Below are 27174 nucleotides of genomic sequence, written 5' to 3'. Positions count from 1 at the left end.
TTGTTTTTAAGAAATATACTTTAACAGAGTTTGTTAGTACTTTTGCATATATTATGACAAAATATTTTGTTAAAATTTAAATCATTTTAAATTAATAGTTAATTTACAATATTGTGCCGTTTCAATAAGAGTAGATTAGTATGTAGCAGTATTAAATTTTAGTTCAATTATCCTTTTTACATCCAAATAGTATAAATTAGTGAAATTATTATTAATATTATTCTAAGTATTACTATTAATTTATAATAACATTATTAAAGTCGTAGTTTTATAATTTTGAACTTTTCGTCGGTAAATTTATAATGTTATTAATATTGTTTTAAATATAACTATGCTTAATTGTTTTTAAAGATATATACCAGTTCTTTTAATAATTGTTTTTATCGTAGTTTTGCCTTGTTAGAATATTTTAACTTCGTGTACAGTACAAATTCGCAGCCAACATTCGTTGTCGCTCATGTAAATCACGGGACAACAAATTTTCTTTGTAGTTACTCGTTTTCTGTTCGTTGTGTGTGTGTGTGTGTCAATTAGTATTTCAATATAAAATACAACAGATATTTATTTAAAATAAGCTTATAAATTATATAAAATTGAATAAATATATACCTTAATGTATTAATTAAAAAAAAATAAAAGTTACGAAAACATATGTACTGAAACAAATTTAAAAAATAAATACCTACTCAGGTTACCATACTAAGTTTATGTTTAACTGTTGTGATGTTCGTGAGGTTTAATAAAATAAAAAATTAAACGAATTAAAAAAAAAAGTTACAAACATAACTTTATTCTGCCCAATAATGACAACTGCCTTTAATTTTAAAACTTGCTTTAGCGTCTGCCATAGTTAAAAACTCATGTCTCGCTATGTCATCGTTTATTTTGAAAAAAGATCAGACAGAGAAAAAGACACATTGTCTACCCAAACACCCCTATACAACATTTATAAGTAATGCCAACTATTTATTTATTTATTTATTTATTTATTGGAAAAGTTACACCATCAACATATCACTAAGCACTTAAAATTAATATCTGTTGGGTAACATACAAAATGATACGTCATTAAAGGTGTAAACAACATTAACTACTAACCAACTATATTTAACTACTTTATATACATTTATAGAACCTGGTATAACAGCTCTAGAATTCAGTTTTTTTTTTAAATCTCTACAAATTCCCTTGAGATTGAATCCCAGGCGACGATAGTGCATAACGGTCGCGTCGATCCTGAGGGACTCACTCCTGAGTGAACTGAAAAAATGCCCACTACTACAAGATTACTCTCGTCTAAGAGTTCTCTTGTTCATTTTATATCTCTCCGACCTATATTCACGGGCATTTTTAAAATTTGCGAACATTTTGCGTTAAATATACTATGGACTTATTAAATTGACTATAAAGGTTTTCAATAGAATGAAAACGCGTTGTTTACGACGAGGTAGATTATGTAATAAAAAAGTTTTACAAATAAATAAAAATATATAAAAAGTCATAAGTCATAAGACAAAAAAAAAAACATAATGCTATTGTGTAAGAATTCACTCCGTATCTTATTTGTGAACCGACTTACGGTGATACGCAATTTGGATGCGTGTATCCTTAAAACGTATCTATACAATCTCGTATACTACTTTCTAACATTTCACGAACGTGTTCTGCGGTGATATTCGAGTTTGTATAACGTAATATGACTACAGTTTAATATTATGAAAAATGCATTTCCAGACGTATATTATGAAAAGCCCGTTGAACTAAACCGTCAAAAGTAAGTCGATAGCTAATCACATGTCTAATAGCAGTCGCATATTGCTCCACACCTGATGCCATTCCCTTTTCTAAAGCCGACCCTCAAGCTATTTAGTTCCTTAAATACTTTCGTATGACCCTTGAATACATATTACAAAATGCCCTGCTTACAATCCTGATAAATCCTCTGCACAAAAGATGATAATACCCTACTATTTCATATTCAATTAAATATTTTGTTTAGGGCGAACAATTTATTTTAGGATTTTTAGGGATTTTGGCGGCTAATATCACTCATAAATAAAAGAAGTAGGTTTAAGTAGTGCTGACTTATCCGCAACAGAAAAAATGAAATGAAATAAACTCCAAGACATATCCTTAAGAGAACAGGAGGTTTTACTCAGAAATATTACTTTCTCTATGACTTCAGTGGTCTGTAAATGTTTTAGTATTTAATTGCTTCGACACCAATTTTATTATTATGTTTAATATACCGATAAACTTCCTTAAATTATTATCAAATCAATCATGATGAATCTGATCTTATCCTAAACTAAGAAATCAATTTTAAGATTAATATATAACACTTAAAAAAGTCAATGGTGCTTGCGGGTTTAAACCTATCGCTTTAAATTAAGGACTGCCTAACACACTTTAGGTATACTTACTTACGAGTAATATGACTATTTCTTAAGTAAAATCATAATTGTCAATTACAACGCGCTGGTATTACAAATAAGTATTTTAAGATTTTCATCATGTTTGTTTTCGGATTCTTAATTGTTTTAGAGTGACGACTTTTGACTGTGATAGTACCAAAACAAAATTTTAGGGGCATTGATTTCTGTCGCATAAGTATTCTAAATTTTTTTAGAGTGACGACTTTTGATTGCGATTGTACCAAAACAAAATTTTAGGGCATTGATTTCTGTCGCATAAGTGTCTTCATGTCTAGCTAAGAGCCAGAGACTTCACCTCACCAGTTGCAAATGCAAAGCTGTGTTTCCTGAAATAAATAATTACAGTTAATAAGATGAACAATATGATTAATTTAATATTATGCCGATATCAAGAGAGGTTTTGAAGTAAATTAAAAAAAAATGATAAAATTTTATTTCTTGGTAATTACAAATTATGAAGAATTTCATGTTCAATTATAATAATATACTTATTATTTTATAAAAAAACATTTAATACTAGTCAATGGTAATGGTGAAAATACAATGGAAATTCGACAAAGAGTAAAAAAATGCGACTAGGATTAGCGCACACCCTGAGGGCGACCAGTAATTAGATATTAATAGATAAACGGCAGACACGTGTAGGGTACATTAAGTTACTTTGGGGGAGAAACTATGAACGAAGAGAAAAAATGTTTTGCAAGCCTAAATTAAGATAACTTTGAATTGCGACTTAATTGATAATTTCTAACAATATCAATACGTATCATGTAACAATTAAATATAAAAATCCCGTTATTCATTTTTATAACAAGGTATTTTAATATTATAGTCAAAGTTAAACTAGTAGCGATTCATAAAAGAAATATCCGAGTAAACACGGAAAAATATTTTATTAAGACATAAAATTAAATTCAAATATGTACCTATATCATTATAGTTTCTATATGCTAGGCTTCATAATATCGATGCTTATACAAGTTTTCGATTTACAAATATAGCAAGGGCTAACATATAAATGGTTTATTTTTTTAATCTAATTCGGGTAAGTTGTACCTAATATACTAGTACCAAATATCCGTACAATCGTAAAAATCAAACTCTATTGAAAACCATAATAACGATTTTTTTAACGTGTAGTGTAAGAACCGCTCTCATTTTTTTTATAATACGTATCTATATATACAGTGGAACATCGTTAAGTCAAAACTCGATAACTTGAAAACCTCCAATTCGCGAAAAAATGTTTTGTTCCCTTTCCTCCAAACTCCAAAACCTCCTTTACTCGAAATCTCAACCTTCTATTAGTCGAAATAATCAGTAAGTCCCTCCAAACCATTTTGGTACATATTTTCCCTCCATAACTCGAAAAATTAAATTATACCTCTATGTCTCGAATATAGCAATGTTTTATTTTACAACCTTTACAACTTCATTATTTGATATATTACCTCTTTAGTTCGAAAAAAAAAAATAAGTTACTGACTTTAAGAATTCGCCGACAGTGTAAGTACACAATTGTTTTTAGAAACCAATTTAGAGAAGTATACAATGAATAGAATAACCATGAATGATAACTAACGTTAACACGTGTTTGCTTGCTTGGTGTCAGGTATTGCATTTTATTAGTTTTGATTTCATTTGAATTTTAGCGAAGCACAAGTCATTTGCAGTGAATATTGTCAGAATTAGTTTGAATGAACGAATTATCTAAAGCAAAAAAACAATATTTTTGTGTTTTAAGGATGTTTTGAAATATTGTTGATTACATACAAATAATAAATAATAATATGTGTCACCTCTGCAACTTAAATTTTTATTTATTTTACCTCTCTAACTCAAAATTTGCCTAAAATAAAATCTGCCTAATGCGAATACTCTATAACTCGAATTTTTTGGCGTCTCCCTTGATGTTCGACATATAGAGGTTCTACTGTATATATTTATATAATACGTATACATTTTTATAATACGTATGTCTTATTTTACAAGTTTATACGGTGCGTGTAAACAGCTAGTAAAAAAAATAGGTTTCGTTATGGAACTATGCAAATGTGTTTTGGCATAGATAATAAAGCTTGATTATGTATTAAAGGGTGCATAAATTAGCAAAAAGTAATAACTTGATGAAGACGAAAAATTATCTTATCTACACGCAGATTTTTAATTAATTTAATACGCTCAATAGTATACGAGTTTCTGTTATGACGCTATCAAGGAGGACATGATTTAAATGAATAAAATGTTTTAACGTACGTGGCTCTAGGTGAATTTTTGCATGTTATTTTTGCTTTCAATAGTGAACAAGCCAAAACGTAGGATAGATTTCTTAAGGTCACGCGTTATCATGTACATATCTTGGAGGGTATTGTGCTAGAGGGTCTGAGTAGATATTCATCACTCATCATATATTCTACCATCAAACAATTCTTAGGATTGTTGGGTTCCGAGTTGGAGAGTGAGTGAGCTAGTGTAACAACAAGCACAAGGGACATAACATCGTAGTTCTCAAGGATGGTAAAACATTGTCGATGTAAGGAATGGTTAATGGGTGGCCAACGTTTATAGGTCGTGGTGACCACTTTCCATCAGGTGGCCCATTTGCTCATCCACCTACAAATCCCATAATAAAGCATAAAATATACTGAAATCCACAATATATTTTTCCATGTCATGGAAAGCCGTTAAAAGTTTTCATTTAAAAATAATGTATTTATATACCTAGTACATAAGTCAAATCAATGTTGATATTTTTATATAGTAAGTTGCCTTTTTACCATTAAAGCGAGAAAAGTACTGAATTCCAGAGCCTTGTACTTAAATCGATCTTGATGTTCTTATTTTGTTTCAGCCCATCGTCTACGAAGGTCAGGATAAGAACCCGGAAATGTGCAGAGTGTTGCTCACACACGAAGTTATGTGCAGGTAACATACCATTATTAGATATAATTGGATTTAATTCGCAAGTAAGCCCCTCCACTAATTCGTATACAATATTGTTTTGTATCAAAAATAATCCGAGCGTAGAGCGTCCAACGAAGACCAATAAAATGACATATTTATAAATGTCATTTTTCAAAACTGTCAAATCTAACTGAACTTTGCAAGTCATTCTAAAGATTCTCAGAAAACATCACACAAATTGTAGATGTATCGTCGATAAAAACTGGGAGTTTTCAGAGAATACAATCCTATTTTTTGCTTTAAAAAAAATATATCTAGCGTAAAATAAATAAGCCCAAATATAATTTCGCAGCTCAAATATTTATTGTCAGTAAAATTTATGTCACGGCATCACTTTCTACGATGTTGCGGAACACTTATGTTCCTGTGACAATAAGTTTCAGTAAACAAAGCGCTTCATTTGCTGTACTATATTTCAAACTCAATTCCAGCGGCTGCATAATTACAAAACTCTAGGAACAGCCGTTGCGAAACGACAACAAGTGAACGTCCTTATTAATTTAACCATTTGTTTGGGGTGGTTTTTCCGGTCGTAACAGTAACGCGTCTCGCCACTGCACGCATGTGTGCTGTTGTGTTTGAAAACACAACGTGCCTGTGTGAGCAATTAAAATTTTATTCCACCTTAGACGCAGTATATCTATCTCGTTGATCGCGATACATGCGTCCCACTCTGACGTCTTCAGGGGAGGAGTCTCGAGGGAGTCTGTCCTTTCAATGTCTTTGCCCTTTGCGTCAAGGAGCCACGATAGGGCGCGTGTACTGAACATCGTTCACTTAACTTAGATACGACTTCCTTGTCTGGATTTCGTTTTATTAATTTTGAAAATATTATGAAGTTAATCTAATGAGATTTGTTTAACTGTATATATCTTATGTGCGACATATTTTTTAGCGGTTGTTTTTACCTTATAATCGCATTTATATTAACAAATAATTTAAAATGTTCAATTATTTGTTTGTTATTTTAAGTTAGTATTTTTATATTAAACTCGGTTAATACAAAATTTTATATTTGACTTTGTATACATTAATATATCGTGAAACTTTAGAAATAATTATGTAATGTCTATAATATTTTTATTTTATTTTTTGCCAGTCGATGTTGTGATAAGAAAAGTTGCGGCAACAGAAATGAAACTCCATCGGATCCTGTCATTATAGATCGGTGAGTCCTTATCTTATTCGCGATCATGTTTATAAAATTATAATATAAAATTGCTTTGTGTTGAGATATCGTATACTATGTGTAATACTCTAAGAGTTTATATTTTAGGTCCACGTGTATTGAAGAATTAAATATTTATTGGAATAAAAATGACACTGAACTGTATTTACTAAGCAGTCTATTGTTTTATAAGGACAACGAACTAATAATAATTTACTTAATGTTACGTTATGTTAGAAGTATTATTACGTATCTGCATGTCACAATCTACCATTACTGGCGAGCAAAGTTAAAATATAATTGTGATAAGTTGTGTACCTATCTATTCACAATTATACACAAATATATAATATCTGTGAAATGTGACTGTGAATTTGTTTACTCTGTGCCGCGGATAAAGCATAAATATCAACGATTTTATAAATAAATAAATAGATAAATATAATTATTTTAATATATAATATTAATTCTACCACAATTGTGTAGAAAAAAAAGACACTCTTTCTACATCATATTAAAAAAAAGTAAAAAGAAATATCCCTTTTTTAAATTTTAATTCTTACCTTTTTCCTATATTTCTATGTTTACAAAAATACAGATATCAGTTTCAGCTTGCCCTTTTACATCCATATTTCTTTATTTATTAATAAAACTATAAACAATTTAAGTGAACTTTTACAAGTAAACCCTAAATAATGAAATAAAATTTAATGTACTTAGTTAAAAAACAAAATTATAAAAATAGTTGAAATTTTTATTATTATTGGGCGTTATTATTAAAAGTAAAAAACTTACGACTCTTGACAAATTATTCTGCAAATACGAGTAAGACTGTTATAGCAAAGTATAGCACTACCGGGTTGGTCTGCTTGACTTTAATTTCAGTTATATTTGGGTTGGTGTTAGAAATAATAGGCCCGCGGAATATTTTCGGAATTACGTTTATCGTCTACACGTATATTTGATTTACCTCTTATTTAAATCATCTGAAACATTTCATAAAAAAATATATTATTTGGCGTCAACTTCTTAATCATACTTGTATTTTTTGAACATTCATCAAGCGTAATGTCCGCGGACAAAGTTTGCGTCGACAAATGCATTTTTGTGATAAGGAACTTTTAACAGTTTGTAACTTTTTCAAACGTTTTTGTCACATCTGAATGTTTTTCTTTTTTCTATTTCACGATGCCACGTCTATGCAACACTTATTCGTATAATACTTATATTAAATATTTGAAATAATAATATTTGTATTAAAATAAACAAATGAATGTACCTATGTATATCTTACACAATCAATTTAGAGAGCTTATTCCAAGTAAATCAAATCGAAAGAAGTCATTAATATTGAACCGAAAAGCATTCGGTCATGGCTATTGTTTTGAAAAAAAATAATTGAGCCACAATTTGCTCTTATGTCTATACCCGTAATTGCCTGAAGTCTCACGCTGAGTCATTCACTCGGATTCGATAGGGAATTGGAGGAAGCTAATCAGAGTGACAAATATCGAAATTTCAATAGAGTGAGCACTATCCAAAGGTGAGGGTAGTGAAGATCGTGCTGCTTTTATTTCCTATCCTTTTTCGGGAATTCAATTGAGATAGGCGTCTCTCGTTCCGAACGCTCGATATTTTCAATTTAGGGTTGTACCTATATCGTGCATATTAACGACAGAAATGTATCATAGGTTTATATATACTTGACTCAGTTTTAATTTTATAGTAAAAAAAACTGTTTTATAATTATCTATACAAAAAAAATCATTAAAATTGATTGATTGTTGTTAGAATCATTTCATTGACATTGAGCTATTACCAACACAGCCTTATACGCGTATATTAAGTTAATACAAACACTAATAAAAAAAGTAAATATTACAAGTTTGGTATAAAAGCGTTGACAACCCTACCAATTCGTTTGTCGGTTTTGTAATTCGTTCGATTCAAATTTTTTGTACCTTGGAAACAAAAAAATTCAATGACGGCCTTTGTGCGCGAACTTTCCTTTGGTTTTCGACGTGGCATGAAGTTGATCCTGGAATTTCGCAACCACGAATAAACTTGCGATATTTATCGTTTGATGTGTCCAAATTAACCTCAACACCGTGCGAGTTATTTATAATTAGCTGTAAAAAAAGCAAAATATAATTGGGAATTGAATATTCATAGCCTATTATATCTTTGAGCAACGGTAGAATGTATATCAAATCAATTCTGAGGGTCCGAACCAAATTGCCGTATACGTATGACATGATTGGCAAGTCAGTAACATCATAGAACATTAATCTATCAACTCGCCTCGCCCATGTAACGTACACTCGTGAACTAATGCGATAATTGAAATTGTGCAATTGCGTGCAAAACGCTGCCACCGAATTCATTACGGCTTTTGTACTCATGTATACCGCCTTTCTGTATGTTGTGCTAGTATTTGTTGATGGATTAATTATTTTATATATTTGTTTCAATTTATTTTATTATCTTTTCTTTATAAAATGGCGACTAAGATATGTTTAATTTAATAAAGCCTTTATATGAATGAAGTATATTTTTATTTAGTTTTGTTTAAAGATAGCAAAAGTTCTGTTATGTTATGTCTATGTAAGTTATATTAAGCTAAATTTTGACTTTATTGTTCATCAAAATACAGTTCTGGAATGAAAATAATTTTAATTTCAGTACTTTATACGCGAAATAGAGTAAGTATCCGTGGTACCTACTATGTTAAAAATATTCACGCATATGCATCAATAATAACAACAAAGTTTCAATTCAGTTGGATGAAAGATGCGTTTACGCATACAATATTTTGTAAATAAGATAATATAAAATAAAAACAGCTTTTAATAAAAGTATTTTATCATTAATTTTTAAAGAGTAATAAAAATAAATAAAACTACTATGACGAATGGCTCAAAACCATCAGTAGTTATGAAGACAGATTTTCAAGCTTCGTTAGTGAATGATGAACAATTTATTCAATTACGCGTAACAAAATATCTTAATTGTTACATATTTTCTTAGTTAAATACTTAATGATGAAGATTATCTCGAAAGGAGCCGCGGTTGCGGAGCGAAAGCGTTTGAGTATCGATAACCAGGCGAATAACTGACGTAACGGTAAAAGCAGCCAACAATCCTGAACCCTTCGAATCAGCAGCAATTTGTTAAGTGGATTTTTGCCCGAGACACGATCGCGGCTCGTTGCGCTTCTGTACACAATTTCATTATCTCTGCCCGCCTGCCCGCCCGCCGCTGCTCGCGCCCGGCTCTACTATTAACTTATGCGATGCTGTATTCTATGGAAATTTTCACCGAACATATCTCTCACTGTTGCTTAAAACAAAAACACGTTTGCTGATAATTAAAACCGCATTCGTAAAAGTAACTAATAAAAGGATTTTTTTTATAAAAATAACTTATAGCGGGTAATGTAATATTGCTGGTTCATGTCTACTTTTAAGGAGAAGACTTGAAACTAGGCTTATCCAATGCGAATCAGATTACCTCGCTACGAGTTATAACCACAAAAACATAACTCCGAATTTGAACTGGCAATGATCAGTTGGGATTGAAGAGTTCTATGCATTGAACCTTCTCGACTTACTCACTTTTTATTTACGCTAAGTAAAACAAAAAGATAAGACAAACCTTGTAAAATTTAAAAAGTAGAACTTTTCTACCAACATGTCCCCTTTAAAATTGTACCAATCTATAAAGGTACAATTACAATCACAATATCGATAGGGTGCAGGTACTTTAGGAGATGGACTTTCGAAATCAATTCCGACCCACGCAATCTGTCCCTTCTACGCAATCACTTAAGGATTTTATGAAGCGTAATGATTAAGATGTTTTGTCGTGCTTGAATTTAAAACGTTAGTTGACCGAGGGGTGGGAGACACCCGCATTAAACTATACTCATAATAAGCATATTGTGATCGGAATAGCTATTAACGGATTAAATGGTAGGTTTAAAGGTTGTTTGTTTATTGAAAAAGGGGAAGAGATAATTGATTACATGCATGGGCACTTAAGGTTCTGATTCTATTTTATTACTGACACAAGAAAAACTCGTTCTATTAGAACATACCTTTTACTTCGACTACTAAACGGACGATAGCGCTATGGGCTCACTCGACATATGGATGGCATCCATATTACAATGGGATCTTTACACCCTATTTCGGGTGCGACAAAATCGATTTCCAATTCGTTATGACCCTCTTATGCTTGTTACTGAGAAAGAATATTTTATTGACATTAATAATATACTACTCCACGGTCATGTTTAATGTTTCTTTTTTTCTTCATTGCATTTCCGCGTAGTTTACGCTATTTCCGCATATGGTATTGTTTAATTAATGTACACTATTGAACCTAAATAACAAATTTAGTAGATGTCAGTCTAAACCGAAGATTATGATTTCACATGCCCGATAGCATCATTCAATTTGATTCCTGAATTGGTGTTATGAATTAAGAACACCAGTTGTTTAGTCGATAGTGAAGAAAACTGACCTAACGTGCTTTTAATTTATGCTCTTAGTAGTAAATAAAATACTGTTTGAATATTTTAAACTTTTACACGATACCGCAATGAAAAATCTATTTCGAAGGCGAAATTCTAATTTTACATTAGGGAAATGTAACGTTCTAAAACCGAGGTTTCCCCGCCTGCAGTTTTCCGGTAATTTTCGGTCCTGTGAACAGTGGTAGGAGCGAATCACGGCTATTATATTATCTCATTAGATACGCCGCGGCGCCGTGCGCCTCTCTTTTCTTTTCGCCAAATAAATTTGTTTCTGAGCGGCTGAATCCTCTATTACGTTTTTGGTATCTACTCGTTTTAAATATAGACTTTTTGTTTCAATTTAAAAGTAAAATCAATGAATTCGCCTTTATACGTTTGTATTTCATTTTCAGTATTTATATTAAAATAAAGTCTATAAAACGAAATATTATTTAGATCTTTTTAGATTTTTGAGATTTTATATCTTGTTTTAAGTTTGAAAGATATTAAAGTAATTTACAAGATTTCAGAAATAGCTAGTTGTTAACACGAGCAATAAATTTATATTACAAATAGTTTGCAAACATAAGTTTGTTGGTGCGCGACCCGAACAGGTTCGCCGTTCTACTGGTAAAGTTTCGATAACTTCATAAGTCTTTATTAATAGGTTCTGCACTCGCTGTTATAAGTAGAAATAGGCGGAAATAACTTTTACATACAACTTTACCGGTGTTTAAAATAGATAATCATTGCAATTGAAACGAATAATTTTGTAGATTACTTTAAATATATATTTAATATTTTACGAAAAAAACATTTGACAAAATCAGCATACAAAGTGAGACATAACAAAAAATTCGACACACTTTCAGCGTAATGTAAACCAAAAAGAAAACCAGTCCCAAAAGCGTACCCTGGGGAGGGCCGCGCTCCGCAACGGCCCGATACAGACACGACGACTGGTGATTAGGCTCCTTATCCAAAAGATAGCGACAGAAACTGTACAAGACTTAACAACTAGGAACGCTTTCTTATTCCCTCCGACCAAGCATTTTCTTGCCATGGACTTTATCTAATGTCTTCTTTAAGCTTAAAATTTGTACATAATGTTAGCGTGTTTAAGTTTGAATTTAAATATACATAAAACGATTTTTTATTTTTTTCAATTATATTTTATTATATGCAGAATATCGTATTCCACTTAGTCCGATAAATAAATCAAGGCAGTAATGAGACATCTCCTTTCTGATTTATATCGACGTAGGTACTCAGTGCCCCCTGATTTTTCTACTCGATAAGTCCGGGTGACGATCGTAAATTGAAATATGATAGAGTCGAAGTAATAAGCCTCGGTAATCGTATCGACCCTTCGACTGTAGAAGCTCAGTAATGACAAAATTCCATGTTAATTTATAAGTATTTTATTTTCTTTGCTATCATCATTTCTAAGCCATTTATTATAACCTAAACTTTTTTAAAATATGATATTTGAATACAGCATGATATTAAAGGAATAATCTCCTTTATTATGTATATCAGTTTTTTTTTAATGCCAAGTTATTAAACTAAAAGAAATCCATTGCTTTTAAGTATATTACTAACGGTATAGTTTGAATCTGCCTACATTATTCTTATATCCACTTTTATCCTAAGCCATGTACAAGTCTTCTATCTCAATTTCGACCTCATTTCGGATTCCAATACGTGATTCGTCGGTTCGGAAATTATTCGGTGAAAATTCACCATCTCGTTAGAATGTGCGATCCGGTCGGAGGCGAGCCAACCGCTTGATAAATTGTCTGGAATAATAATGATGAATTGCAACTAGTCGGAACCTCGTGTTGTTTCTAATCTATGAAGCGGTTTTTGCTTTACCATTTTTATAAGGTCGAACAATTGTATTTCTGTCAATGTGGATAGATTTATCGGAACTATTTTTATATTTTATATTTTTAATATTTAATTTTAATATATGTATAAGTAAAACACTTTTACTCTTTATTTAATAGTCACGTATGTAACAAACAAAAAATGTGACACTGACATGTATTAAAAAAATAAGTTCTAAACCTAAGATACTTTACTACGTTGATTGATATGCATACAATATACATGGACGTTTATCTTTTGATCTTTTTCTCCATCGATGTACGAGACGAATTGTAGACACAAAGTTTGGATTTAAAAAAGCAGCTAGATTTTTTTTTAAATCCTTCTATGACATTTTAAGTCAATCATATATTCATTTAAATCAACCCAAGCTTTATATAATCAACCCATATAGTTTCGTCTTAATAAACTTGTAATAAAGACTATAAAAGATTTTATTTTTTGGCTATGTTTAAATTTAATTATAAGTTTTTCATAAAATTATTTTTATTTCATTTCAATTCCAAATTAGCGAGAAATTTAATAGGAGGAGGACCTCGGCTCGGGATCTTTAATTAGTGACAGGATTTTATCGTCCTTTTTTTGCCTTTTCGTAAAAATATTCAAGTGCTTTGAATATTTTTACGAAAAGGCCGACTTAGAATTTTCAATATTTGAAAATGTATTGTTTATATATAGGTGTAATAAGACACTAAATATACTTTCTTTGCACTAATTTCGTATATTTTATTTTACATATATTATTTATTTCACTTAAACTCAACTAAATTATATCGTGTGGTTTTTAATGAAGTGGAATAGATTCCATCTCAATGTCTTAGTAAGCGATAGATATGGTGGTAGAAACCAACCAACCTGCCAACCAACAACTAAGATGTGTTAGCAAAGAAAGTTGGCATCAAAAAGTTGGTCGTCAAATTCTGCCAAGAGTTTTTATTCTTGTTTGAAACACTATATCTAACCGAGATACATGCGATATTATTAAGCGAATAAAATAAAGAGTGAGTACCTTTTTGTGGTTGATGGTCCTCCCCCACTCCTCGGGTCTTGAACAAAGACATAACTGGTCCACGTATAAAAATCTGTGCAAAATTAATATCATTATTCCAAAACCGTTTGAAATTATAGAATCATGAAATCGAATCCCAAAAATTATTAAAATGTTTAAAAAAATATTTCAATGGTTTAAATCATATTTTAAACTTTATTAATATTAAAGTCTATTTGTTAAAGCATTGTCGCTTTATCGTGTCCAAAATCTATTTCGAAGCAAAAAGTCCTCATTCAAGTTCAATTAAGACGAGTGCCACATTCAATTAGTCATCAAGATTTGGGTGTAATCATGACTTTTTATTTGATTAATGGCTCTTCAATTTCACGTTATAATTGAGGTTCTCGGATACACTAATATCATTGTTTTAATATCCATTAGCTAAATGTCAGTTTTGGTTAAATGGATTTATTTTTATCAGATACTAGCCACCCGTCCCGACTTTGCACGGGTAGAATAAGTGTCATACATAAATCGTTTATATTAAAGGACAAACATATAAAGGAAAAAAAAATTACGTAATTATATAAAGAGTTATCATTGTATACTTTGGAAGACATAGCTTCGAAAACTTTTTTTACTTAAAGATACTTAATATTAATTAATTCATAAACTAGATGCTATAATATTTTCTTTGAAATTGTATGATATTTAGTAATAAAAACAGATAATATAATTTAACTTATTAATAGGAAATCAATCTCAATGTATCGCGTATAGTTAGACAGCGAGCACCACTTACGGGGGCATATGCACAGCTGTTAGTCCCCTTTGAAGCGCAAGACGTCAGCGCATTTAAGCATCAATTAATTATTAAGGAGTTTCCTTTGGCTCTTTGACGGCGTCTGTACAACAATGTGGTAGTCTTGATTGCCTGCTTTGTAAATTGCATTAGTGCAGTGCGCTTATGTTTTCACTTGTATTTTAGTAAATTTACGCCACACTTTGTTCAAAATATAGGAAATGCATATGAAAGTTTGTTCGTTAATATTAAATACTTATTTATTTACATTGAGAAGTGTGGTGGAATAAGCTTTAAAATCCAGAGGTCGGACATTAACGACCTTATGCATTTAAAAAGTAGACATTATATAAAAAAAAACTTTAATAAATATTTTTTTCATTACTGATTAAAAAAGTCTTTTATTATTCATGTATAATATAAATTAAAATATTTTTTGAATAATAGATAACTATAAAATAAGCCAATAAGCTACGATATATTTTATTATTATATTTTAAAGAAGAAAATATGAATAGCTTGCAGAGTTCTACAAGAATAGAGTGTAGTTTCGGGGAGTATTTGGGCAAACATATCGCGGGTCGCCTTTGATGGCAGCGCCTTCGATTGTCAGTCTGAATCCAATTTTCGCTTTATATCGCTTGTGTCGGGTCGAGATGCAGTAATACACCAGATATAATTCTAATTTTAGAAAAAAATCCATTCACATTTATATTTATTGATCAAAAACCTACATTTGACAATGAATATGTTGTTTATAGAGAATGAAATAAAAATATATTTTTTGGCGAAGTTTACTTTGAAATTATTCATAATTGATAAAAAAATTCATTCTTAATCGAATTCGTATTCGTCAAACGAAACGATTTTGGCGAAAAGTCAATTTGAACAAAATTTGAAAAAATGTTTAATTAATAAAAGTTTTTTATGTGTTAGTGAAGAAAGACTGTGAGAGGAAATAACATAAAGTTGCAACTTTTTAAATTTTCTGCTTCATAAAATAAAGTAAAATATAAATTGAAATCGAAAAGTGCATTGTAACAGAGTCACGTTGATACAAAAAAGAAATTCGGTTATAGCCGGCTGGGGTCGCTTAAATTGCATTGAGCTGGCCATTAACGCCTTGTCAGAACCGATTCCGATTTATGTTTTGATAAATGAGATAAAAATCATTGAAAGTACTGATACTGGGATTAGATGTAGACAATATCTGTGTACTTTTATTTATATATTGCCATTAATCCTTGAATATTTTACATAAATATATCCAACCTTTTGTCCACATCTAATTTATTTAAAATGAATAATACTAACATGAATTGTATCTAATATTTGTATAATATATTAAACTACAATGCACTAATTTGCATAATTATTTCATATAATGTTACCAGATATAAACAATATATTTATACCTTAAGTAGTAAAGATTGTTTTTTGAATAATTATCACAAATTCTAGAGCATTTTTTTCTGTTACATTTTCTTTTTATTTCATAAGTCAATGAATTAAAGTCATAGAACTCGATTAAGCCTATGCTTATGTATAGCTTTGTAAATTACAAATAAAACTACTAGACATTCATTTTCGTTTACCTTACACTTTCTCCCATTGTCACGGGGAGTTAATGAACGAATTAGCCTTCATTACAAGTGACACGATTCGTTAAAGTGCCCTTGATCCGAATTTCACTGGAACGTGTGCCCTTCTAATCTGCTGTTACAACGACATATAAAATGCCATTAGAACAAGAGATAGATTAGAAGAAGAGATTAAATCCTTCATTTAGATTTAAAAAGCGAATTTCATAAATGCAGATAAAGTAAGCGGCACTTAGATACTTGGAAGTATTAATTAGTATCGGTACATGAGTGAAGACTTACAACTTTAATGCATTAATTAAGCCGACCTCGAGTCAAGCCCCGAAAATCGCCTGGAAACTCTCTCTGCTAAATTAGTGCAGAATTCATTTTCTTTTTAATTCGTCTTCCAAATTCAAACAAGATCTCTTTTTTTATTACGCCGCGCCACATAAAAGGGTAGACCAGGATACGCCGTTCTGCCATTCACTTTCAAACGCTAATTTCTCCTGCCCCAAGATACTGATTGGACGATATATTTAACAATGCTACCGACACGCTTCTCTGCGAAAAAATATATCTAGCGAATTTACTTTTTTTTCTCAGCGCCGGGATTCCTTATTTTCTATTTGTTTGTTCACAAAGGTCGGAAGGATCGTGACTAGTGCACGCGTTAATGACTCTAATACAAATTAGGGGAAGGCTTCGTTTGGCTTGCACTTCCGGCGGCATTTACTTTGACGTTTTTCCGGTTATACAAGCGTATTATGGGTACACTGCCCATGGAAAGCCTTAACGGGAGGTCGTTTGCTGCGCTGCCAGCTTTCTAAGATTAATGACATGACGTCAAGACGGTTTGTAAGAGACCAATTCGAAAAACTAAATGGCAATTAAGTTAATATGTTAAATTAGATTAACAAAGCGTTTTATTTGACGTTGTATTGAAGTCACATGCGTATGAAGATCTGTATCATTATGCTAATTTGTCTAAACGATAGACGTCTAATCTATCTGTATTACGGAGCGAAATATTAAAATCTGAAAATATATAATACATCTCGTGCTACGGCCAAAATATTATCGACTAGCCTATAAAAATTGAGAACTGATGCCAGAACAAGAAAGAATTAGATATTACAAGTATGTTAGAGAAGGACGTATATATTGTAGGATCTTTGGAAATTCGATGGTAGCGTTTGCTTTCTTTCCATCGTTTTATCGCGGTCGTTATATTTTGATAGAGCAGTTTTGTACGAGGGATCCTACCAAACGTTTATATTTTAGTTGTCCATTCGTAAAACACGAATTTTACTTTGGCTTGCTGTTTAATTCGATTTTACATTCATAAAAATTAATTGAAAAATTTCGAACGTATAAATTTGCAGAATATAATTTTAGACTTATTTTTGTACTAATACAAATGTTCTTTGTATAGATAAATTATAATTATTGGTATAAAAATGAACATACTTCACATGGAACAGGTTTTATTAAAATTCTTAAACAGCTAAAAGTTCTTAAAATACGATAACGCCAAATGTACTGTACAGATATTACATATTTACGTTATAATAGATGTTATTATGAATCGCACAAATATTATCACCTAGAATTTAGTGAGAAACCAGGTACCAGGACCTAAATATGCTTACCTTAAAAGTTTCCGAGTGATAAATGTACTGTAGGGTTCTCGAATATAAAATTTGTACATTCGCGATGAAAATGATTAGTTTTTCAAATGTTTAGTCTTGTCTTGTGTGTGATTACATAAATGTTCTCTTGACTAAACTACGTTTTAATTTATTTAATTTTAAGCAAACATTGAGTAAAGATAAATTATTATAGAAGAATGAGGTCGTTGGCCTAGTGGCTAGTTTATAAGGCTGCATATTCCAAATATTCCAAGGTTCCAATTCCTGGTTGATTTAGTAAAAGTTAATGCATTTTTCTATTAAGAATTACATAAACAACCAAAAATTGAAGTGTTTTACCCACTTTCTCCAGATAGTACAGACTCTCCTGTCTCGTCTGATTGTCATAAGACTATGTATATGATCACAAAAGTACTCCGTTCATGTCTGTAAATCTCTAGTTGGTCACTTCAGCCGTAATATTGTTAAGAGGATATTGCTTATATTTCTATATTTCGATAACATGATCAAGTTAAAAAAAATATTATGTACACTCTATGGCTACTATTAGAGGTATTTTATTTTTATTTAAATCTCTTTCTCTCAAAATACACCTAAATAATAACAAAGAAATTCGAAGAAATATCAACGTAAAATATAATTAAAATAAATTCGTATACTTCATTCATATATATAAATTAAGGATAATAAAATTACATTACCCGATATATTAGCTAAGTTAAAATGTTAAAACGTCTTGAACGTGAATGTAGCCTTCCTATAATAACTTGGCGAGACCCTCTTGCGAAAATGATACAGTGCGCATTGCAACTATATATTCCGTTCCCCGTTCGAACTGAGGTAACAGTAAAACATTTTAAATGTTGCTACTATAATAAAACTTTTATAGATAAATTAATAAAGAAATCTTCATGATGATTTGTTTTTAATCTGTAGAAAAAGAATAATGTATTTTTATGTATCGGAAAGATAAAAAAATATTTTAATAAAGTATACTCTTAGCCAAGCTCAGTGTAAATCAAAAATTGTTTTGCTTAAAAAAGCTTTTAAAAGATCTACCTATCGATACGAAATTGACATTAATTTACTAATACCTGTGTGTTGTCTACTATATGTGAATGTCTACTACAAATGTGTGTTGTCCACAAAATTTAAAAATTTGTACTATTCATTTGTAAGGACCACACATATATGTATAATTGCGTCCAAACAAATATTATCTATATCTATCTATATAATTTTTAAAATATTTTTGCTGTATTTTTTTTTAAATTAATCATCTCACGCAACCTAAATCATCTCGTAAGTACGAGCGGTATTCATACTAATGCACGTCGATAATTTAACGTAAGTGAATAGATCTATGCAAAAAACTTACATAATAAATAAATTTTAAAAAAATGCAACTATGAACAAAGATCTTTGTTATATATTGATTAATAATAAATTAAACGTAATTAAGCTATTTAAAATATAAAGATTTAAGTCTAAAATGTGAACCGTCTAAAATAAAAGACAGTTTTTTTTAACAGTCCGTTAGTTCCATTCCATTCGTCCGAATGATTTTCCACCTTATTTGCGATAATTTATTTAACACTAAATATGCAAGTACCATGAAACAAGGGCTGTGAATTGAAACATTAATGAAGCAAGCGTTTTAAAAGTCATAGGTGGTTGCCCGGATCTGACATCGTGACCTTTAAATAAGATCCACATATTCAATCTACTCAGCCATCTCGGTTCTCGTGTATGCGTGTCAATAATATAATATACTGTGAGTCATCACCCTTGACCATATGTCAAATCAAGCAAACAATATTAATCCTTATTACTGATAGTAATAAGTGTCATTACATCCAGAATTTGGATAAAACAAACCCTTTATCCTCAACCCATTGTGATATGATCAATAGAGCATATGAAAACGCGTCCGAATTTCCAAATAATAAATTATCCGCCTTGTCCGCTTACCTCGGGTTAACCGGCTTTTATAAACTACTCGGGTAATTTATAACTATTACCCGGCTGAAAACGATCACGTGATATCACTTTATAGCATATTCACCCGGTAAATATGAACGCGGCGAACGTAAATACTGCGTTTTGCATAAAATGGTATACAGTTTTAAAATAGTTTTAAATATAGAATTTAGTTTTTTTTTTTGTTTACGAAACATTGATCAAGATTTTAATGGCAACACCTTTTTTTGAACGTCGGTAATAGATACACTCCGTTTACTTTAAATAATATTCTCTAAATAAAACTTATTAGTATGTATATATATATAAATAAATTTGTACATATGTAGTTAATTCGTTTGAAAATAATATGTTTTGTTATAATAAGCAATAGTGAATTACCTCTACAATTGTTTATTTATCTTTATTAGTATCTCATAGTAAGTTAATCATCATTGAAGTTTCGAAACTTATGATTAAATTATTATATCTACTGTTAAAATAAGTGGTTTGCGCGTGAAAGAGCAAAAGATAGACACAGTTAATTTTGTATTTATAATATTAGTATAGATAAACAGCTACTTTTGAAGTCAGTGTTCATTTTTGATATACATTCGTTGTCTTGCCTAACAAACACCGCCACCAAAAATCGCGATTGTTATTTGTAAAATCTAAACATTAATGACGATTCTTTTAGAATCTCTTTTCGAATTTTAATTCTAGCCGGAAAGCCTTAGAAAAGGTTCATATATTCATTAATCTTCTTTTAGTCGAACAAAAGTAGCAGCTAATGTTAATCTAGAAAATGTATTTTTAATGACATTTTTAAGTCGAAGGTGAAAGTATTTATATGTAATTTAAAGTTATCGTATTTTTATTCGAAATCTGTATTTAAGTGAGAACTTGATATTAAAATCGATTGGACGTTTATCGTCAATGCCGAATCCTCCAAATCGAAATTTCAACTATAAGAACACAATAAAATTCAAATCTTGTACTGGGAATACAGAATAGAGTAATAATTAAAACTACACAACTAAGACGATTTTTGGTCGAAACTAAAACGAGTTTATTAATACTTAAATTTGCTTATCTAAACATAACCGAGGAAACAAACTATCTTACCTCGCTACAAGTACGTACTTAATGTAATCGCGCTCAATATCCTTTGTTCACTTTCAGACTCATTAAAAAGGCGATGCAATTTAATGAGTTGATAGTGTGCGTTAACCCTCGCTACGTTTGCAAATACGGTTAATTATTGCAATCAATTTAGGGCCTTAAGATACTTGAAATAGAATCGAAACTTGTTTAAAAAGATTCGTTTGTGTATTAGTATGTAGGGGTCGAAGATTAGTGGCCCACGCCTACTATCGGGAGCGCTGAGCGGCTGATGGTACCCTGGAGTGTAGTTACAATTAGAGTGGTGCCCACAATGAAGTGACGCGTAATGTTGGACCTTGTCTTTGTATGTTGATTGTGCCCGAAAGAGGTCGAGCTGAATGCGGCATTTTAGGGCAAGCGACTCAGTACACTAGTACATTTAGTTTTTAGTTTTGTTATATTATTCCATAATAACACGACCAGAGTTAGTGGTTATAACACATATGGAAAATGATACTTTTAATATTTTATAATAACATTTATATTCTGCAATATAAATATTAAAATGGCATAATAAACATTTTGAGTATTCGCGATAAACATGTTTATTAATAATAATTTTATCTACTTCTAAATCATGTTTCCACATTAAATTGATCGATACTATGACAATAAATGCTAATCATATGGCATCTATTCTTGCTCCAAGATTCGTAGAGCATTCACTCGTAGCTCATCTACGTCACTACATATAATAGGTAAATTCGTTGTAAAAAGCGGATGGTCGGGAAATATAACGTAGGTATTTTTAGCTGAGCTCCGTAGCGGGGAAAGGCTTACAAGCCACGAGCGATTGGACGATGTCAGCGAGTACTGTCAATTGGAAGATACGCCGAGCACTTTTAGACTCGGCCGTACCTCGAGGATATAGAAAATGTTAAAAATACGTTTTGGAAACGAACGTTGAAGTATCTTGTTGTGCCTTAAATTGAAAAAATAGCTTTGAAAGACTTTTATAAAAAACATTATTTTAATATAGTATTAATAATGATTATTATAAAATAATAAATTTATGTTTTTTTTTCTTAAATGTCTTATATTTTATTCAAAGATGTGAAATGGAAAAATTATTTTTAAATTATCCTTATTTGTCGTTTCCTAATAAAATATTATCATATTTAATATTCACGAAACTGAAACAATTATCAAAATAATTGAGGCAGGATAACTGATGATATTTATTGTGAAGTTATCTCAAACTGTTACGTTTACTGCGGGGCTCTATGAAAGGAGAGGTTTTATCGCGTTACCATGACAACGACTCTTCGTCGCGATATCCTTCACTCGGCACAAAGAAAAAACTATTTTAGCTATAAAAGCTATATATACATATACCTTCTTAAAGATAATTTACGTACATAACAAATAAATAAGTATCGTCACTGTCTCTTATACTAGTTAAACAAGTAATCAAAACTTACGGTTAAATGCGGCTTACAGTATATTTTAAAACCGCTCAGTTTTAATTTACGTTTGCATTTCTGCTGTTTTTATAACAAATAAGTCGAGGTGATCTAGTGGCTAAAATAGTGAAAAACAGCTTTAGGTAATCTACACGTGCTCGATGGAATTCTACCATACGTCTATTCGCCAATCTGCAATGGAGTAGCATGATATAATAAGTTCCAAGTCGTCGTGTGCTTAAGCAATAGTAAAGGATATTTACTATTACTTAAATATATAATAACATTTTATACAAACAATGAAATAAATTATAATTTATAAACGTATGTGCTATATAACTAACTAACTCGTAACACGTAATACTAAATATGAAAGACTCAGTTTTTTAATTTAATTTTCTTAAATTCTCAAACTTTGTAAGTACAAAGTTCGATTCATGCACATTTTCCTATGAATGATACGTATGGAAATCGTTGTTATTGTACGCTATTTACGCGTCAGAGACGGGGACCAGTTAACCCTTGAATTCGTACGTACTGAAATATTAACGCTCGCTATAGGCGCACGCGGAAAAACAAAGTCGAAAACTGGGTCCGTTATAGGCCCGTCGCACGTAACCAAAGATTATTTGCCCGCGCGGGTAAATTTCGCAGAGCGGATATAACTATTCATATGTTCATTTAAATGTTTACGTCACAAAAAGTAAAATAAATTTATGGAAATAACCTATTTATTCTTTTGTTGTTGATGTGTTATTGTATTATTAATGAACATATTTGTAATCAAATAAATATTTCTAAAAATATATATTAAATCAAAAACATGAAATGATACTCGTTATGAAACGAAAATTATATATTCAATGCAAAAATGTTTTTTTATTTATTCATAATTTTCAATTTAAACAAAAAAGACACACCTTAATTTGTGTTTATTAATTATATTTATGTAATTCGTTCGAACATGTTTTTAGTCAATCTTCCGGCTACTTAATCTTTGGCGTCCGCATGGCGTGTCGGTATTGAGTGGAGCGGGGCGTAGGGAGTCGCGGGCCCAGGGGACCGCCTCCCGAGGGAGCAGGGGGGCGAAAGGTTAAAAGGGAAAAGTTATAAGAGACCGCTTGTTGTCAGTGCGAGTTCTTCGCGAACATTCGATTGCCGAATGCGGTTTCGGGTTTGAATGTTTTCTGTTGCTCCAACATTTCCGACAATCGTTATTGCTCGAGTTAGTTTAGTTCAGGGTTAAGTGTGTTGTGAAATGAAATTCGAATAAAAATAAATTAATTTTATTTCAATACAATTTATAATTAACCTTATACTTTTACATTTGAAATGTTTTTAAAAATAAAAATAAATGTTTAAGAAAAAACAATTTTACTTTTAATTAATTTTTATAATTAAAAAAAATATGTAGGTATTTATAAATAATCAGACGTTTCTATAAATAAAAACGTGTTATATGAATTTCTTTATAAACTATTTGAAAGGAACATCCATGCAAATAAACATAGTATATAGAGGGCGGGGTGTGAGGCGGGTGGCATTCAAGTGTACCGACTTGAAAGGCCCCTCTCCGCCCCCTCACCGCGACTTAATGCCGTAGTAGATTTTTTCCGACGTATAGTTGGGAATATGCGAGTAAAAATAAAACTATAAAATGTAAGCGTTTTATACAAAATAATGACCCAATTTAATTGTTATTAAGCCATTTTCATACAAATATATACCAAAAGCTTAAAAAAACCTTTCCGTAGTTCATACAAAAAATTACATCCTTCCTGTCATCCATCCTTGTTATGCTTAAAGCCTCATAAATACCCGCTCGCTTTGATTCTATCTTTTTATCGTTACTGTTGTAACTTTCGTTCTATACATAATTATATGATACTCAAAATAATATTTACCTTTTTAATCTTATGCCAGACAGTATCTAGTGTCGTTTAAAAGTAATTTCCCGCGATAGAACAAGCTTAGTATCAATGTATTCCTTATGTGAAGGATAAGTGAGTCAGTGTTATTAGGTACATAAGGCAACAAACAGTCTGTAAGTGATTGACTGTTGAAAGGCTAAGGTTTCCTCTTCTTAACAATATTTTGCTTGCTTGCTTATTATGTAGATACAAATTTGACGGGATTTTATATGACACATGTACACATTTATTCCCGATGATTTTCTTTACAAAACACTATTAAGCATCAAAATATTCAATATTGTTTGCCTGTATTTGAATCGGCAATCTTTGGGTAATATTCGCGTATTTTGAGCCATGTCCGCTTTCGTATTAATATATACCAAAGGAATAACATTATGGCACACAGCCCATGTTCTTAGTATTAGGAGGTATTCACTCGTCAGCCTTCCTAGTATCAATAAAAAAATCAATGTCGCTTACGACATTTCTTTTGATATCAAAAGATAAGCTTTAACGGATAGGGCTATATAATATACGAGAAGGGATGAAAACCAGGGGTAGTTTTTACGACGAAAAATACAGTTACCTTTCTGTTCGTGATGCGATAGGTAAATATTTTCTATATAGGCGGGCGCTTTTATTGGGAACAGTTTGATTTTGTCGCAGTGTTTCTTACGCAACTACGAACCAACTACGGTTAGAAGTTTTTTTTTGTTCGATTGCAGTATTCCATATAAAATCTTCTTGTGTTTTTTCTATAAACGCACAGAAATTGTATAAGTAAATATAAGTTGTTAAATTTTCTGCTACAGATATTTAAAAAAAACATAGGTTTAAGTTTCGTACTAAAAGGTCTTATTGATATCAGACAATGTTTGTATATCTAAGTTAAATTAAATATATACATCATATATATCACACATTACAAACCTATTAAATTTTCTATTATTAATCGTATAATGTCCAAGTTAAAATATTATTTCAATCTATCTGTACCGTTTTCATAAAATAAAGATACGATTGAGCGTGTACATCAAAGTCCCATTGCTGGGCTAAAGTTCTCCGTGAAGAACGTTCGGAGTTTATTCATCAGATCAAGTTGATATGAATTATGAAATAATTATATCCATGGAATGTTCTCCTTCTCATCCAATTAGACTTAATTCACATCTTTCTGCGTAAGTATTCACGTACACATGATAGTCGTTTGAAATAGCAATAATTTGAATGCCTTTATTCCAGTTTGAAGGTTAATTGAAACATTGTAATTACATGTACAAGCGACATAATATTCCTTGTGATATTTCAAACGCTGCAGTTGTAAATTTATGGGTACATGTGACCACGCTGTTATCAAACGTTGAAATAAAAAGCACAAATAAGTACGGAAATTCAGTGGTAATTACGCATCAGCGGTTAAGATATTAGTATCCCATCTACTGGGCCATCTCAACTCGATGCGTCATAAGATCATGCTCAATCATTAATGAATAGGTAATAGGGTAATAGGGAATAGGTTATAAAAAACTTTAGAAACATTTCATATCAATGTTTCTTTTTGTAAAATATGTTTACTAAAAAAAATGCGTCTAAGCTCCCTGTAGTAATAAACCAACCTTTGCTCTAAGAGCTTGGAAATTAGTAAATATAAATATTATATTATAAATATGCTACTTGATGTAGAATTTAAAATTAATTAACACAACAATCATTTAAAAAAAAAGTATCGATATCGCGTGTGAACAGTTTTTTTTACAGTATTTGTAAGCGTACGGCCAAATGGACCACTTGATGGGCACCACTGCCCATAGACAATGTACCGTAAGAATTTTTTACCATTCCTAAATTTGCCAATTAACCACCATGAAAACTAAGATGCTTGAATACCCCTAGTACCTATAGTGCAACGATTTTCCATCTTACTTTATTTCAAACTAAACCTAGATGAAACTGATTATATGTCTCTACAATAGTAATGCGTTGATATAATTATATTTGTAATTACTCAAACGATATTTCGATACATACGTTAAAAACTAATTAGATATGAATTGAGTATGAATTGGTAAAACTAAGTAACAAAAGAGTTACACAATGTTTCATTAGAGCAACCTCATTCAGCGGCACATAAGGCGTCGTAGTCGTAAATTACGACTTGCCTCGTATAAATTAGCACCTGTCGAGTCTCCAGTATTGCGAACAGTGCACCATGTCTAAGCTAAAGTTAGTATAAATAGTTAGTAGACTTCGATATTTTCCCTAGATATATTTTTAGTTAGTTTTCTAGTTTAACGAACAAACCTTTAAACGAATCATCAATCAAAATATTTGAAAAAAAAAAATGTTTATTATTCAAGTATTTTTATGTGAACTGTATTGGTTAGTCATTATTTTTTTTTTTATATTATGTACATTATTTTAATGATGTATAATATATTGATACCAATGCACGATAGCTTAGTCGTGATAAATAAATACATTTTTAGCCTATTTATTTCTTGTTGAGAAATAAGCAGTGTCCGTCTAATAGATTTTACTTAGCGGCATTCGCTATTATCCCAGGGCTTAGGGCTGACCGCAAGAGTAATTTAAACGTACAACCGGTGTCAGTTGACCTTTGTGGATTCCTTAAAGACTATACCGATTTCATATAAATGTTTCACGTATATTTTGCTATCTTCAAATAAGTATTAGTATAATCGAAAAAAAAACTAATATGATTATGACTAAAAATTTT

The 27174-nt window shown here is 30.9% G+C and overlaps 1 protein-coding gene across 5 annotated transcripts in view; it reads left to right on the top strand.

Moving 5' to 3' along the window:
* Positions 1-27174, top strand: part of LOC113402539 (transcription factor collier) — a 53639-nt gene that overhangs the window by 14493 nt on the left and 11972 nt on the right. For all 5 annotated transcript variants that reach the window (XM_026642824.2, XM_026642823.2, XM_026642822.2 and 2 more), the window contains exons 6-7: positions 5287-5360; positions 6499-6567. In XM_026642824.2, coding sequence (XP_026498609.1) covers positions 5287-5360; positions 6499-6567 — 143 coding nt within the window. The remainder of the gene's footprint in view (positions 1-5286; positions 5361-6498; positions 6568-27174) is intronic.

Source organism: Vanessa tameamea, chromosome 11 (genome assembly GCF_037043105.1).
Source record: "Vanessa tameamea isolate UH-Manoa-2023 chromosome 11, ilVanTame1 primary haplotype, whole genome shotgun sequence".
NCBI classification, from domain to species: domain Eukaryota; kingdom Metazoa; phylum Arthropoda; class Insecta; order Lepidoptera; family Nymphalidae; genus Vanessa; species Vanessa tameamea.
Note: the sequence above shows the minus strand (reverse complement) of the source record. Positions and strands in the feature narration are given on the sequence as shown.